The sequence below is a fragment of the Lonchura striata genome, chromosome 7 (genome assembly GCF_046129695.1).
Source record: "Lonchura striata isolate bLonStr1 chromosome 7, bLonStr1.mat, whole genome shotgun sequence".
Lineage (NCBI taxonomy): Eukaryota > Metazoa > Chordata > Aves > Passeriformes > Estrildidae > Lonchura > Lonchura striata.
Genome location: NC_134609.1, coordinates 2,987,133 through 3,004,392, shown reverse-complemented (window position 1 = coordinate 3,004,392; position 17,260 = coordinate 2,987,133). Strand labels below are relative to the sequence as shown.

The 17,260-nt window shown below is 42.0% G+C and overlaps 1 protein-coding gene across 11 annotated transcripts in view; it reads right to left on the bottom strand.

Annotated features, from left to right (window-relative positions):
* Positions 1-17,260, bottom strand: part of JMJD1C (jumonji domain containing 1C) — a 158,370-nt gene that overhangs the window by 12,155 nt on the left and 128,955 nt on the right. For all 11 annotated transcript variants that reach the window (XM_021535498.3, XM_021535521.2, XM_021535508.3 and 8 more), the window contains 10 exons: positions 15,310-15,482; positions 12,794-14,991; positions 9,992-10,193; positions 8,106-8,320; positions 7,008-7,160; positions 4,158-4,247; positions 2,771-2,898; positions 2,373-2,586; positions 802-1,016; positions 252-530 (listed from right to left, as the gene is read on the bottom strand). In XM_021535498.3, coding sequence (XP_021391173.2) covers positions 252-530; positions 802-1,016; positions 2,373-2,586; positions 2,771-2,898; positions 4,158-4,247; positions 7,008-7,160; positions 8,106-8,320; positions 9,992-10,193; positions 12,794-14,991; positions 15,310-15,482 — 3,867 coding nt within the window. The remainder of the gene's footprint in view (positions 1-251; positions 531-801; positions 1,017-2,372; positions 2,587-2,770; positions 2,899-4,157; positions 4,248-7,007; positions 7,161-8,105; positions 8,321-9,991; positions 10,194-12,793; positions 14,992-15,309; positions 15,483-17,260) is intronic.

Below are 17,260 nucleotides of genomic sequence, written 5' to 3'. Positions count from 1 at the left end.
TCCAGCAGCACCCATATCCAAAGGTGTCACCCACCCCTTTTTGGAATCTGAAACTCCACAACAGCAATGTCCTACTTATTATACCTGGTTAACTCAAGTGTAACTACACAAGGTTTATCTGTGGGCTATACCTGACAACCTTTTTTTGCCCCCAGTTTTAAACATGGAGTTAGGCATTTCTGTCCTTTAATACACAATTCCCCAGAGCTCATGCTGATGTCACTTTACTAACCAACCTGCTCAATACCTACCCTTCCTTGTTTCCAGCACTCTTTGAAGAGTTTCCAGTTGTTGGTGTTTTTATGATCTCTGAGCCACAGAACATGCTTATCACAGATCCATGAGTACTGGATATCGCTGTACCGTTTACTGCAGTCATCCTGAATACTTTTTTTATCATCCTTTGGCTCTTCTTTTATTTCAGATTTTACATTTATCTTTGGTGCTCTATTTGGTGGAATCTTGTTTTCTACTACTGAAGCAATTATATCATCAAGAATGTTTGGCATAGTCCTTCCACTCTTGCCACTCTGTTAGAAAACAAATGCATGCTTAAACAACGTAAAAGCAACTTAATGCAATTCCTTTTGAAAGAGAGTAATGTTTCTGATGTTGTATCAATTACCATCATATATAAAAACAAAATGTTAATTTGCGTGTGTGTGTGCATATGAAGTTTAATTATGAATGAGGATTTAAAGCAATACACCTATCCGACTGCTCTAACTGTAATGTGCCAGAAGAGATTGATAGAGATTTTCAAATCCTAAGAGAAGAACTGTGCATCTTATAAACACTTACTGCTGTTCCTGTAGAGTACACTGGAGCAAAAGCAATGCCAGCATCTGTAGAGCCCAGGCGCAGTTTGCCTGCTGTTGTAGTTAATAGATCTCGTAAGGTCGAGCCCTGCTCGTTGTTCTGGGATGCAGGAGGGGAACTTTTACAGTTTGGGGACTCCAAATTATCCTGGTCCTTCCCTTCCTTTGAATGTTTTCCAGAAGGACATTCTTTGTTCTCTAAAACAAAAATAACCATTGCAAGTTTACACTGCTGTGTCATGGTGCACACATAGGAACAGCACTGGTACCCTGCATTTCCTAGTGGTAACAGACTGTGCAGCACTAATGCTTTATTCACCTGGAAACACACCAGAGGATGAACTACATCCTTCAAAACACAGTCAAACAGTGTGACCAAGCAAAGGCCTTCCTCAGCTTCTCAACATGCAGCTGAGTGAGTGCCTGTCCCGAGTGAGACACGCTGTAGCTGGAAATACTTCCACAGCACACAGGCATCCCACCAGCACATCTTCTGGTGAGGGATTCTGATGCCACCAGGGAAAGGTGCTGCAGTTTCAAGCTTGGAATCAGTAGAAAAAAGAACACTGTCTTTTTTTTTTATATATATATAACAGCAAATGGTGGGGTTTTTTAAAATTAATTACAGAATCACATGGAATCACCAGCTTGGAATAGATATTTAAGATCAAGTCCAACCCATGCTCTAAAACCACCTAAACTAAACCATGGCACTGAGTGCCACATCCAGTCTTTTTTTAAACACATCCAGGGACGGTGACTCCACCACCTCCCTGAGCAGACAATTCCAGTACTTTATCACCTTTTCAGTAAAAAATGTGTTCCTAATATCCAACCTAAATTTCCCTTGGCACAGCTTAAGACTGTGCCCTCTAGTTCTGTCAGTGCTGCCTGGAGAAAGAGACCAAGCCCACCTGGGCACAGCCTCCTTTCAGGAAGCTGTAGAGAGTGACAAGGTCACCCCTGAGTCTCCTTTTCTCCAGGCTGAGCACCCCCAGCTCCCTCAGCCGTTCCTCACAGGGTTTGTGTTCCCAGCCCCTCTCCAGCCTCGGTGCCTCCTCTGGACGCGCTCCAGCGTCTCAACGTCTTTCCCAAACTGAGGGGCCAGAGCTGGACACAGCACTCAAGGTGTGCCCTCACCAGTGCTGAGTGCAGGGGCAGAATGAGCTCCCTGCTCCTGCTGGCCACACCATTCCTGATCCAGGCCAGGAGCCACTGGCCTTCCTGGCCACCAGGGCACACTGCTGGCCCATGTTCAGCCGGCTGTGGACCAGTGCCCCCAGGTCCCTTTCTGCCTGGGCACTGTCCAGCCACACCATCCTCAGCCCATGGCATTGCAGGGGTTCTTGTGGCCAAAGTGCAGCACTCGGCACTTGGACTCGTTAAACTTCATCCTACTGGACTCTGCCCATCCATCCAACCATTCCAGGTCTCTCTGCAGAGCCCTCCTAACTTCCAATAGAGCAACAACACGATCCCAGCTTAGTGTCATCTGAAAAGTACCAGCAGTGCCCCCAAAGTCACAGACATGGTATGACAATTTCAAACATATACCTTTTTTTTCTTCTCTGGCTTTCTGCTCTGCAAGATCAGCCAGCCAATGCAGTGGGGACTGGGATTCAGGCGGTGTTAACTTGCTGTCTGTGCTCACATCACTCCTTGGACTTGTGTTACCATTTGTCTCAGACTTTTGAGGAGTATTCTGCTGTTGAGACTCAGGCATACACAGAGAAATTTTATTACTGTGGTTAAGGACATTCTGCAAAACCTGTAAAGAACAAATTTGTTTTTTAACTACATAGATTCACTTTAACATATTTCAAAGACAGGGCCATCATTTAACCCCCACATATGCAAACTAAAATGCTACTGGTACTATTCAAATACAAAAATCAAGCAGGATCAGAACACTTGAACAAGATGCAATATATATACACACATTTTAGACTCACCTGAGACACACCATTCATTGCAGGGAGCTTGCCAGCTTGTGTGTTCTGCTTGGTGGTGCACTGACAATGGGATTTAATTTCAAATTTTTCTCTAATATTGTGCATAGCATCTAAAAGATCTGTCAAAACTGAAGACAATTAAGAAGAAAAACATTACCAGCTGTCAGTCATTCTGACCCTCTTTACAACATATAGGGTGACGTTTTAAACTATTAAAATCCTGAATTTACCACTCAAAACTACTCTAAAATGACTGCCCAGTTTATCTTTAAGCTTGTGCAGAGAGCATTCAATTAAATAATTGCACACTACTCTTCTGGATAATCTGAGCTTTAGTCTGCATTCCCATTGCATGGCACACATCAAGCAAGCCAGTAATTATTTACTTCTCATTGTTCAATGGGTGCATCATTGCTTCATTCAATAAAACCATCAGCTACAGACTGAAGCGAGCCATGTCTTGACAAAAAAATCACTATGTGAGCATGTAAATGAAGGCTGTTTGGTAATGGGCATGCACAGAAGAACAAAACTGAGGTTAAGTAGGCAGTCTTCACTGTGCTGTTTCCAGATGAGTGGTTCACTTTCACAATTTAAAATTCAAACCAGTTTCAGCCTAGAACCCGTTCTGGGAAATGTCACAATTTGAATTATGGTTATGGAATCTACCCAACCTTCATTTCTACCTGAACTAACATGCAATGGAATAATGACTTGTTCTGTATTTTCAGCTTAAAATAATCTGGGAATTTATGTAGGATGTTTAAGGGCACATTTCAGTTTTCTATTTCCTGGTCTGTATCAGTGCTGACAGAAATTTTGTGCTAACAACCACTACATCACACCTAATTGTACTTCAGAGAACTTACTTGGTTGTAAGCAGAATTCTGAATCTAGCTAGGTTTATCATTCCTGCAGTTTTTCAACTGTCATGAGCTCATACACTGCATTTTGCTCAATCAAAATGCAGTGAATTTGGGCATGGGAGAGACAATAATGAAATACAAATCCCCAAAAATCCATTGTCTCTGTGGTACTATTTAAACACTTTCTTTTAACAGCTAAGGTCAGATTTATTAAATACATTCTGATTGTTTTATTCTTCTCTGAAAAGGTACAAATCCATCGCAAAAAGGGCTCTCAATTTCTTCACTGCCTGTCCCCAAAACCCTTATACACATCTGTCAGCACACTTCTCTTACTCTCGTCATCATACCGGCCCGGTGCTGGTAACTGCCCAAAACCACTTGCCTTCTTGCAACAATTTAACTCAACTCCCAGTTTTTTAAATGGAAAATGAGAAGTTACAAGGAAACCACTCTGGCCCCACTTTCACAGAAAAGACCTGGCGAAAAAGCAGCTTCTGCTTGTTTGCATATGGTCTTACCAGAGCCTGGAATAATCTGTGTTGGCATCAGGTGCTTGTGATCATGAGGCTGTCCCTTCACACACTTCATCCAGGCATACAACTCCTTATCTGCAAAATAGTATTGGCAATGTTTTACTTCCCTTATGTTGCACACAGACAGAGCTATGGTCTTTCAGACTGATTTTGGTTAGAAACTTTTCTCTGCACATACAGGTTGTCTGTCTGGGTATCCAGTGTGACAAGGACTTGCGTACAACAGCTAATTTTCACATTAACAGAAATAGTTTTAACAATACTGAAATCTGAAATAGCTGCATCTGTAACACAAGCCCTTGTCAATTACCTCCAAATTTCAAAGTGTATTTATCACATTTAGTGAGTTGCCAAATAGACTGAAATCCTTTACAGGTGCTATTAAGGCTATGAGCCTCCCTTGATGAATCCTGCCATGGAAAAGAGACATAATTAAGCCATGACTGTACAGTTCATCTAATTTGACACAATCCAGACTCTAAGTGGAAGTGTCTGTTTTCAACCAGAGTTCACCAGACAAGCCAAAAAGATGAACTTTAACCAAGTCATCTCTCTGATTCAGCTTATGATGCAGTTACACAGTGAGACTGGTGGCACAAAGGAGAGGGAAGTTGCATCACGGATTTATGGCACATTAAAGCAACCATGAAACCCTAAGTCTCTATGTACTGGCTGAAAATCATTTGTGCCAGCAGAGAGGGCCTAATTGGTAGGAGAGAGATGCTTTCTAAGAAGTTTAAGGAAGACTGAAATATGCAATGTAAAAAAAACACACAAGAAGAATGAGAGCCAAAAATGCCTGACCAAGCAACTGGTCACCAACCTACTATGTGATTTTGGGGCAGAAAGAACACAATTTCTCCCTCCATCCCCCGTCTTGTGTCATATTCACTAAACTGCTACTTTTAAGACATTTTTCCAAGCCTTTCACCAGTTTGCTCACTCCAGCAATTTAAACTAAGGAACACACCATAGGAAGCATTTAACACATTTAAAGCTTTTTTTTTTTTACATTGTAGGTACACAATGTTTCAAATGTTCCTTCAGAAAAATATTAAATTTATAAGCTATTCAGTAGTTTTTGTAGCACCTAAAACACGTCAGTATCCAACTGGTCACAAACATAAATAAATCACGACAACACAGCACTATGTATCTACTTAATCTGTTTTCTCAGGGAAATGTCGTAACATGGAATCCCACTTGATGGTGCCATAAACTGTCTGAAGGTAACAATGGTTTCATATTCCCTCACTCATGTAGTAAAGTGATAAGAGAAGTCATTGTTAAGTATCTGAATCTGGAATATTTAAACCTCTAACATTCCTGCTGAAGCAGGGAAAAACCAGGGGATTCTCTGTTACATTCAGCAACTGTAAAAAAACAACTACTGGTTCCAGGAAAAATGGTGTCATATAAAGTCCTATTATACAGAGATGGGTGGGTGGTTCTGGACATTTTTTAAGAGAGTACCAAAGAAGCAACACAGTTCACATGAATCCTACAGCATCATTAGAAATTAAGCCACAGGGAGGGAAGCTGTCGTACTCCTGCTTTCACACGTAAAACTGTAATCAAAAGAAAGGAGAAAGTCCTCCCTGTAAGAAAACTGAAGAGAAGCCTCCTTCTTTAAACTGCTTGTTCCAACTTCTAAGACATTTTACTAAAACTTTCCTGGCTGGTTAACACATACTATAAAAAGCCTCTGACTGTGTGTTCCCACCAGGGTAAATAATGTTTGGCATCTATCCCAAGCCACGTCAGATGGATGCACAGACATGCGCACACACAGACTTCAGCCAAAGAGCTGCTGAAGCAGCCTCCAGCACTAAAGCATTAACAACTGTTCTCAGTGCAGGAAAATACTGACATTAGCTCCCTAAAAACTTCAGTGTAGGAGGCCTGTCACTGCAAGCCAGGGACAAAGTGGGTGAGACTCTTCATTTGGCAAAGCTTCGCACCTAACAGTTAAACTTTATTTTACTAACATTGCACATCTGTGACATTACACGGCTGTGACAAACATGGAACTGCTTTTCAAAACAGCATTATCCTTGAATCAGTTCCTGGCACAGCGTCTGACTGCAGAACTGTGCCAGGGCACAACGCCTGCCTCCCAGGGAAGGCAGTGCATTCCACCAAGCCTGCACACCAGTGTCACAGCCGAGGGCTCCAAGGCCAAATCAATCCTCCAAGTCATTCCTCCTTTCAATTGCAACCCAGCTGGGTCACCCAGAAATCAGAGGTTTCCAAGTCAGTCCTGTTACACTGCTCTCTCTCCAGACTAAAGTAGACATTTCCATTAAAGCACAGGATAAACCACGTATATGTGTAGACTTATGGATTGTGAAACTTCCATTAACATTCATTTTTAATAGCACCTGAAGTATTTCTTTCCATCTCTTTCTTTTTTATGATAAATCTATAAAACAGGATGTTATGTCAGTATGATAAGCCACTTCAGAAGGGAGGACTCCAGAAAGCATTCAAATCAAGGCAAGTCTTAACAGCAATGAGTTACCATGAACAGGGAGGTGTGACTGAGTACCAGTCTCACAACTGAAGAACAAGATTTAACCTTGAGGGGCAAGGCACAAGCAATCCACACAAAAAGGCTGAAACATGGACAAAGAGCTAAAATAGCCCCACAGCAGTTGCTTTCTGAATGACTGATTCTGTATCAACTGAAAAAAGAAGGCAAAGCAGATCTAAGAGAAAGCAATGCACACAAGAAGTAATTCAACACTTTACAGAAAGACAGTTCTAGTGGATCAGCAGCTCTGCAACAAATGAGAATAAACAGCCTATACAATGCTCTAGTTCATAAATACTGACCTCTAGAACTTTTCCTTTCCTTTGCTTTGTAACAATCTAGGCAGACCACAAATCCACATTTTTGGCAGACCCAATGAATGTTAAATAATGTGGCTTCACATGCATCACACATCTCACGGACTCCTCTCACTGCTCTCTTCCATGCAATTTTGGCTGAAATACAAAATAAGCAGAATAAAAGGACTGAAATTTAAATGCAAAGCATAGAATGAATAGTCTTTATAGATGAAGCATTCATAAGTTTCCCCTCAGACACAACTGGGTTTTGGGAGAGGAAAGTGATCCTTCATGAACAGGCCATCAAGAGGTACCCCCTTAGTTCCATTACACAGCATCCCCTCCAATGCTACCTACTATCAACATTATAAAGAAATAAAGCTTTCAGAAAAAACACAGACTAAAGCAATACAGAAAATATATTGCTGCAAGTATGAAGAACTTTTTTAGCATACACTTTTAACCCATGCACTCAAGAGGGTTTTTCACCTGACTGCCCACGGGACATGTTTGATCTAAAGGGCAGCCAAATCAGTGAGCTGGACAGTTGAAGCTGGCAGAAGGGGAAGGAGGTGCCTGTTCAGGAGACCTGGCTGGTATGTGTTTTCTGCTCCACTTCCTCCTCAGCCAGCCTGGAATTAGCAGAGCCACCAGCCTGTGCCCATCTGCTGTGGGCCAGAAGGATGGAGGGCTGCTTTGGTGGGGAGGTGACAGCGTTAGCCCATGCTCTGCGGGGCCCACGCTGCTGCACCCCTCTCCTCTGATTTGGGCAGGACACACCAGAACACACCATTTGCTGGCAGCAGACAGTACCTGGCTGCCACAGGCCTTGGCTGGGGCTGGCTGCTCTGGCTGCAGAGCTGGAGGCCGAGCTGGCAGCGGAGGCTCCTCCAAACCCAGCAGGGGCCTGGCCCTGGCCCGGCACAGCCACCAGCACAGGGAGGGGATGGGCTGGCCCTGAGCAAGGAACCCTCCCCAGCACGTCCTCCTGCTAAACAGCCTAGGAAAATCCAGCTGCCAGGGGAAGAGTGCCATGCAAAAGGAAGCAATGGTCATCCAAGAAAAACTGCAGAACGCTCGACAGCTTTGAGGGCTCCTTACCGTCTTTTTTCACCCAGGACATGGCTGTTTTCTCAGAGGTTACCAACTGGCAAAATTTATCCCCTATGATATCAAGAATGTATTTAGAAGTTTCTAGGTCCAGTTCATCATCTTCATAGTTTTCATGTGTCCATAAACTCAGTGCTTCATCATCATATTGATCAGGAGAGGAGAAACCATCTATCCTAACCACTCCATTCTTACTAAAAGACAACCTAAAAATGGAAACAGATAGTTTGACCACATGTATCATTATACTCTGTGACTTCCAATTTACTTGCTGCTTAAATCTTACAACACTGAAGTTTTCTTTTCAACTTATCATCCTACATCCTTTTTTAATTTTAAAATAAATCTTAATGATCAAAAGAGCTTGGAAATTATAAATAAGGAAGCATGAAAACGAAAACTAACCTTTTAGGAACCTTTTTTCATTCCATTCATACATCATTCTTTCTTCCTAGCATTTATTACTCCTTTAAAATTGCAGACAAAATATTTTCTTCCATTTTACTTTGGTCAAAGTTTGGTTACACCCACTTTCCCTCACTTTCAATTTTCAGAATGTCTGTGCCAGCAGTCCCTCATTTTGACTTTTATTTTATAGACTTCTGTATCCTACTGATTTCATACTGAAAAAACATGACTTCAAACACTACATTTAAATTTTTCTAGGCAGAACAAATCACCAACAGAAGCTTACATTTTTGTATCCACTAAACTCTGACCTTTCAAAGGCTCTCCTGTTACCCTACCGAGGGCCATTCTACTAACCCTGGCTATACTTAGCCTATTTTTAAGCTGTAACAATTAATCATTCCATCTTACCCAAAACGGGTAAGTCATTATACAGATTTGATTATGACAGTTAAGGAATTTATGCCAGCAAGACAGTCCTGAATTTACAAGTGTCAATAATAACGTTTAGGTATGTATTCAAATAAACAAGATGAAATTATCAACTTTCAGCTTCCACGGTAACAATTTCCAAAAGAAGTGTAAACTTTTGCAATTCAAGCTCTACTATCTAAACACAATGAAAATAATTACCCTGCTGTAAAATGTACCACAATACAATAAAAAAACATCTCATACAGTTTTTTTTTAATGTTGGCAAATCTTTATGTTCTCTCCTTTATACAGGGTGAAGAAAATCAACCAGAATTCCAACTTTGCCAAAAGTGGAAGAAAATATTCTTACAGAGAAGGTATTCAGAGTCCAACCTTGAAATTATTCCTACAGATCTACCATGTCTTGTAACTGAAGATTCATTACAAAAAATTAAACCCCACTTAGGGAACAGTTTCTTGTCGAAAACAAGTTGGATTAATATTGACAGCACAATCCATACACGAATTGAAGCTGTTTTATCCTTTCTTGGCGCTTCCTGCACCCCAGGAAATTTTCTTCCTTGTGAGTTTTCCTTGAAGAACCATTAATTCCAAAAAAAGGTGGTCACAATTCCTCTCTGTCCTCAGACAACTCTCAGAAAACCCTGAGTAACATTCCCACCATATACTGGCTTAAGAACAATTACAAGTAAGTGCAACTCTGTGGTTGTACAACTTGTCCAGAAAAACTGAAGCTTGCCTTTTGAAAATCCCACTTCAAATGTCAGACACCTGTGTAATGTGATGTGTTGTATTTTCTGCTTGCCTAAGGTACAGCAGGCAGATGTTCTGATGTCTTTGCTATAAAGCTTTAAACAGCAATGAAGTCAATCCACAAAAGAAATGCAAATGTAAATACTGTTAAAATAGATGCTGTCTTTTATCAGGTAGACTGAGCCAGAAAAATCAGACATGCTTTCAAGTGTGCCAGTCCTTTGTCAATATTATTTTTAAAAGCTGAAACACCACATTACCAGGAAACTAGGCATACTTACCGTCGAAAGTAGTAAAATCTACAAAATACTGGTGAGTGAGTTGGTTCTTCTCCTTTCTTACTTCTTATTAACCTACATTCTCTGCATTTTTGCAAATTTGGTCCTATTTCAGAACAAGAATCATCCTGCAAAAAGGACTCTCCCGTTTGCTTCAGCTTCTTTACTTTGCGCCAATCTTTTAACACTGAGCGAGGTATACCAGCTGCAAAAGTAAGGACAGTTTCAGATCAGGTACTGGCACTGCTTCCTCACACATCACAGTCAAGACAGACAGTGGTCAACATTTATTTTTAGTATATTTGTTACCTGTATAATGTATTTAATTTTTATTTTCACCTGCCTGCATGTCAGCACCAAAGTTAAAAAAGCAAAGGTACCAATAAAACTTACTTAACTGTGCTTCTGCCTGTGTAACTGCTAAACTCCCAAGGCACTACATTTTCCCTTATGTTAGACGTATCATTCCCCAGATATTCTACTAAACCCATCTTCAGAATCTCATTCTGACAAAAAAACAAAGACATACAATACTGCAAGAAAGTTAGGTTTGAACTCTCTTTCTGATGGTGTAGGCAAAAAAACCACCCACAGTTTAATGAATAAAAGCAGAGCTTAAAAAAAACCAACCTAAAACCAAATTCCAATTCCTTCAAAACTCTTTTTTTTAAAAGTTACAGAATAGCAGCTATATTCACAGAATCCATTTACATTCTATCTGGTTTGTTGGCTTTGCAAAGCCAAGCAGTATAATTCTATTTTAGATACTGAAGTCAGCAGATCTGACACTGAGTAACATGAGGAGCAAGTCTATTGAGTAATAAGTGCAATTTTCACATAGAGGTTTTGAAACTGAACCCTGTTGTCATTTAACCAAGCTTTCATTTTAACGAGTCTTGAAAGTGGCACCACTCTTATCTGCAGACAGAGAGAATTATCTGTCATTTCATCTACCACTACTCTTAAAAGTTCATGTCCTGTAAACAGGGATCTCCTGTAGGATGATAAAAGGGTCAGGGTGCTAACTTTGGACTTGGTACCTGGGTGCAGACTGGTATTTTGCCAGAAATGACTTGTACAAACTTTACAAGTGACAGACTGCCTTTGCCTCAGTTCTTGGCCTAGAAACCACATTCCATGCTCACCCTTAAGGCATGACAAGTAACTGGATTAAAACCTAAAGAGTAAAAGGGGCCCAAGTACAGGTTTATAGTCCAAAACAATGTTTTCTGCCTTGGAAGCAGAGATACTGGGTGTCATCTGGTAGCTGCTAGACTTCAAGCTCTGTGGGTAGGCACTTGGAAGACCCCCAACACTTGCAGGGCTGTGAAATGCTTTGCTTTGCAGGAGGGAGCCTCACAGCCCGGAGCTCTGAGCTCTGGCTAGCGCATGAGCTCCCGGGGGCTTTCCAAAACAGCATCAGGACAAAGCACTCTTCAACCCTGGCAGAATCCACACACCACCCATGCTGCAAAACTGAGCCCCAGACCCTGAAGCACAGTTAGTTACCTCCAGCCACCTACAGAGAACCCAGGCAGCTGTTCCAAGGGAACATCCTCCTTCCTGAAAGCTCCTCAAGGTTGACTATGATTTTGCGTAAAATCTTTGTGGAAAGTTCTTTTTGAAAGAAAAATCTCTGACCAGCTCTCTTGCAGAAATTTACCACAAAGAGATTTTTTGAACAGCAGAAAGGCCACAAACACTTAACATGTTAAATATATGTATTTCGCTTACTTTAAGAAGAGAAGCTGAAAAGGATTTTACAGGCATTTTTGCCTCGATCTTCTCTTTACTTGGGAGCGGAAAGAAAAAGTAATACTATTATCACCAGACCAAATATCTACAATACTTCAGATGGACTACAACATTTTCAGCACCCAGTACAATTAAGGGATCAAGTACTCTCAGATACCAGAAGAGTAACTTTATACACCAGACAGTGAAAAGCCACAGAATGTAATTACAGGCAGTATTGCTCATTTTCTTGCTACCTATACTTAGAAAGTCTTACAAGAAGTAATTCAATGGTAGACTCTCTAATACTTAACCAGACCAAAGAAAATGAAGAATCCTCGGAGAAGAATAAATTGGGATAAAAATAAGGCAAGTTTTTAAATAAAATCTCTTAATGTTGGCAGACCAGTTTCTCTCTTTTCGTATTATGTAGTTACACTCTGCTACATGTTACAGTATTACATTTAAATGCAAATTTGTATTTCCCTAAGTTTTTTTATTCCTTAAACAAGAGGGATGTTAACACCATGTACTACACATGCTAGTTAGGAGTGTGAAATTATTCTCCCTTAAACCTTTCATTAAATTAACCAAATCATAACTGAGTGGCACTAGGCTCTCAAGGAACTGCCACTGGCTTTCTGATCAAAGGATGAATTAGAGTTCAACAACAGACAATCTTTCCCTCCAGCAGTCCTCTAAAAATAAATGCATTAGATCTTAAAATAAAAAAAAAAAAAAAAACAGCAAATATATATAGAGAGCTCAATGCAAGTGGTATAACTATATGCACCAGCCTGCTCAATTCTGATGGACAGCATAAACGACATGGTTTACTGCTTATTTTTAGGCCAAGAACCAGTTTGTTAACACAGATATACAAAATGCTCTACTTTTTATACCAGGATTATTTCAAATGGCCTCAAGACAGATAAATCAGGACCTACTCATTTACACAGGCATGCTTTTTAACTCTTTTCCCAGCTATCACGTATGACAAACTCTACAGGATTAACAGTGTTGGACTTCACACACTTCTGTGTGTCTTCCAAATCAGATTAATATACTCACTGCTGTTACTGCTGCTCTGTAACTTCAGCTTGCTTTTTTCTTTGGCGCTCCTGCTAAGAACACCATTTGGTTTCACTTCTTCCTCGGTATCACCTTTTTTTTTCTGCAAATCATTTTGTTTCTTTTTGTAAGTTGGCTTGGGCTGCCGTTTAGTCCTTTGCTCTGACTTGCTCTCACTTTCATCAGAGTCACCACTTTCAGAGCCAGACTCGTAAGTTCGTTTTCCTTTTCTCCTTGGGTGCTTATCTTCCTTTACAAACTTATCTGCCAAGATTTTGCTATCTATGTTATTTTGCAAATCATTTGATGTAGAAGCAATTAAATTGACAGTACACGGCTTAATAATTTCTGAAACACTGTTCCCTGAACTATCTTTTTTATTAGTGTTTTTATCTTCCTCTGAATGCCTTGTTAGCCAAGCCTTTTTCAGTTTAGTGTGGTAGTTTGGCTGACTCGTCTGGGAAGTTTGCCCACTGCCTACAGAGTTCGCTTTGTTTATTGTATTACAGACGATAGCACTGTCTAGGGAGAGAGAGGTTGAAAATGTCTGATTTTTCACAGAGTTGGACTCGGTCTCAGCAGCACTGCTACTTTTAAACTGAGCTGCGGCCAACGCTGCCTTGTGCTTTTTCAAATGGACGAAGTCGGTAGAGGTGGAGAATCCCGAGCTGGGCGGAGCGGCGCTGCCAGCGGCGGATGTAAGCGGAGCTGCAGCGCTGACCTTGCACTCCTGGGGCTGCGCTGCCGCCGGGCCGGCCGCTCTCGGGGCCGCGCTCTCCGGCGGCGCGCAGGACACCGCGCCCGACACCGAGTAAGTCACTTCAGAGCTCCCCCGGCTCGACACGCTGCTCGTCATTGCTGCTGATGCGGCGACATCCGCTTTGGTGCTGCAGATGATAGTTGTGGTAGGGGTGACAGCAGGAGGAACGCTGCCTTGCGAGACAGCTGCAAATTTCTTTTCATACTGTGCGCGAGCACTGTCTGAGTTCATATTTGGCAGTATGACTCTTCCAGTCTCCCTGGCTTCCGCTGTTTTCAGGCAATCTGCTAGATTTGTCACAGCTGAAGATCTCTCACTAACGCGATCTTTGGAAGCAGACTGCATTACTGGTACATTCTCATATTTTGTGCTAGAAGGAGGACGCACAATAACAGATGCTGTAGCGGACTGCGACTTTCCACTCATTCTTTCAGTGTGCCAATCCACTTTTTCATTATTTGGGGCATTATTAGACTTCCACATTTCTGATAAATTCTGTTCAGAAGTGCCCTTGTAAACAGTTTGGGCTTCCTTGGGCTCAGGTACTAAAGTTGGTGGTTTCTGCAACTCCTGTATTTTGCCACCACCAGCATTAACGGGTTGAACAGGGGTTAGAGTTGGAGGTGAAAGGCTGCTGTAGCTGCTTTCCTTCTTCTCCGGGTTCTGGTGCACAGGAGGGTGAAACACGGGGGCCCTATGCAAGGCAGGCATACTCCGGAGTGTATTTGAAGATGAGACTGACAACTGAGTAGGGCTCCTGCTGTCACTTCTGAAAGAATTTACAGAGTGAGACTGCACTGACTGTGAAAGCTGCTCGGGTATCTTGCTTGTAGAGCCTTCGCTTTCTGGTTGGTGCTTAATTAAAGGTGGTGGTTTCGAAAGGGAAGAAATGTAGGAGGGGAGAGCCTGGGGACTAGCTGCTGTTGAAGGACAATTAGTTTGCTTATCAACATATACACCCGAAGCTTCCTTTGATGGGTACGATCTTGGTGGTTCATTTACTACACTGTTAGACAAGGTAGTGAAATAGTTACTCTGCGGCAAATTCTGTGGAACTGAATGTTTCATTTTATACAGTTCTGACACAGAGCGTTCAGCATCTTTGTCATATTTTACTGAATGGCTTTTGGGACTTGAAGATAAGGATGTTACCCTGGAGTAGTTTTCTCTCTCTCCCTCCAGTGCCTTTATTTTAGCTGTAAAAGGAGCAACTTCAATACTTTCTTGGAGTATCCGTCTGTGTTCTTCTTTGTATTTGCTCAGTCGCTCCCCAGTCTCCTGTGGTGGCCTTGGCAGCTGGTTCAACATTGGATCTGCATAATGTCTGTGCATATGGCTTTCCTTTGCTGTCTGTGTTCTGCTCTGCTCTAGCTCACTCTTCACTGGTGCAGTGGTAACAGAACGCAAAGGTTCAGCAAAAGCTTTCCTCTCCAGTTCTCTGTTTGAAGAAAGGTTAAGCAAACACAGGTTAGCCTGAATGTAGTACCATGTGCTAGACGGAAGACCTTTCTTCCCATGCCCTGAACCAAGTTATCTATTAACACAGAATAAACCTTCCTCTATATTAAGTACAATTTTCACAAGTCTTCTAATGACTCACGAACTCAAAATACCACACCAAGTCCACAAGGCAACATAATGACATGCCTGTGTCCCCCTCAGGCATCCATGTCTACAAATAAGCTAAAAGGAAGGTAAAAGGCAACATCACTTGCAGAAATGTATCCTCACACACAGAGTTCAACAGCAAACTTACTCTTTGCGATGCTCCACAATAGTTTTGGACAAAGGTGGGCTGGAATGCGCTGTCAGCTTGAGAGGCCGAAGGGGATCTGCACTGGACGGTCGCACAGGAATGTGACTCCGTAAACCAAGGCTGTCAGCTGAGGTCACTGGGGTGGGCTGGTGTAACCAGGGGCTGGGAGTATTCTGTTGACACCAACCAAAAGAAAAAATAAAATCAGATTTCAAAATAATCATGGGGACACAAGGGTAACTCTACCAAGTCCTACCAACGATCAAAGTAAAGTAATATATTTCAGTATCAAATCACAGTCAGTAAATAAAATTTAGCATTTTAAGTCACTTTTTTTGACCAACTAAAACACAACTGTACTTTCTTTGCACTTCATACAAAACTGTCTACACATTTCAGAGGCATTCTTAGAACCATTTAATTTTCAAGTACTCAGGATGAGCAGTTAATTCTAGAACAGCATCTCAAGTTCATCCAAATTAACAAACGAATGACAACCTGACGACACTAATTCAGTTACTAGTAAAAAGACCATTAACTCTTCAAATTACAAGTATTTCTTTAAAAATACAAATATGGCTTAATATTTCTAGAAGCAATTATATCTCCAGCCTTATAACAAATCTCAATAAAAGGGATACAAGTACCTCTTTCTTGGATTGTTCCTCCCCTGTCCTAACCAAATGATGAAGTATGACAATCCTAATTAATCTGCTTTATTTAGCCAGGCATTTTTATTTGGCTTGATCATCACCAGCATGCTATCAAAATCATAAATGTACACACTTGCCATACTGTGCAGCATGGCAAACACACCGTCCAATTTTATGCTGTGTACCTAAAGACTCCAAAGGTGGGCCTCCTTGCTTAGACACAGTGGTAAATCTTAATCTATGAAACTATTTTTTAATCTATTACTTGGTTAAGTTTCTGTTTTCTTATCTTTACTGAACCTTGTGTAGCAGCCTGCAGCAAAGACCAGGAGCAGCTCTCTCTCTCTCTCCTCTGCTTAGGCGACCCGCTTAAAAGAAGTGCACAGCAGAGTGGAAAAGCAGGACATCTGTTCAAGTGGGGCTCAAGTGCTGGGGACAAGCCAAGAAGGGACTGGGGACAAGGGTCAGCTTTTGTGCACACCCCAAAGCCTTGTGATGCTTGTCCATCCCTACTTTCTTCAGCTCCCTACACTCCTCACCAGTCCATCCCTATCCTTCTCCTCAGACTTGGCAACTCTAGTTGGGAACTGCTGCAACAGAAGGGGAGCCAAGAGCTCTCATGACACATGCACACAACACAGAATAGATCTGCAGGTGCTACAACTTTGAAGTTATGATTTCTGCGTTTTTGAATATTTAAAGCAGCCACTTGGGTTTGTGCTCACAGTTTTACTGCACACGTTTCCTCGGCCAGGAGTTCCCACACTGTGGTGAGTTCCCACGAACAGCCTGTAAGCTGCATTAAAGTATTATGCAAAGAAGGCCCATCACCTTCTCCCTAGAGGAGCTGGGGAACATCTGCCTGAGCACCAAGCATTGCTCAAACAGCTCTGTGACTCCACCTGCACCATCTACTGCCTAGCCCAAGCATGGGAGCTGCCTCAGCCATCCAAGGACAGCAGGCAAAGGTGGGCTCGGGGCACACATCCTTCAGCTCAGAGACATGGCTCAGCCCCGAGCCAAGGGTGGATGCTGCTGCTGCTCCTACAGCTGAAACACAGATCCCTTTTTGTGATTGTGGCCTCCATGCAAACCGACCTTGGAAACGCCCATTCTGGGTTTCTAAGATCTATTTAAAAAAGGCCTCTAGTGCAAGAGCCAGAAGACAAGTCACCACAAGACAATTGCCACATATCAACATAATTAAAAAGCTACGTGCCTCAGTATGCAGGGCTGCATTCTTCAGGCAACCAAAGTGAAAACAACGTCTATCATAAGCTCTTTTAAAATGGACTTCT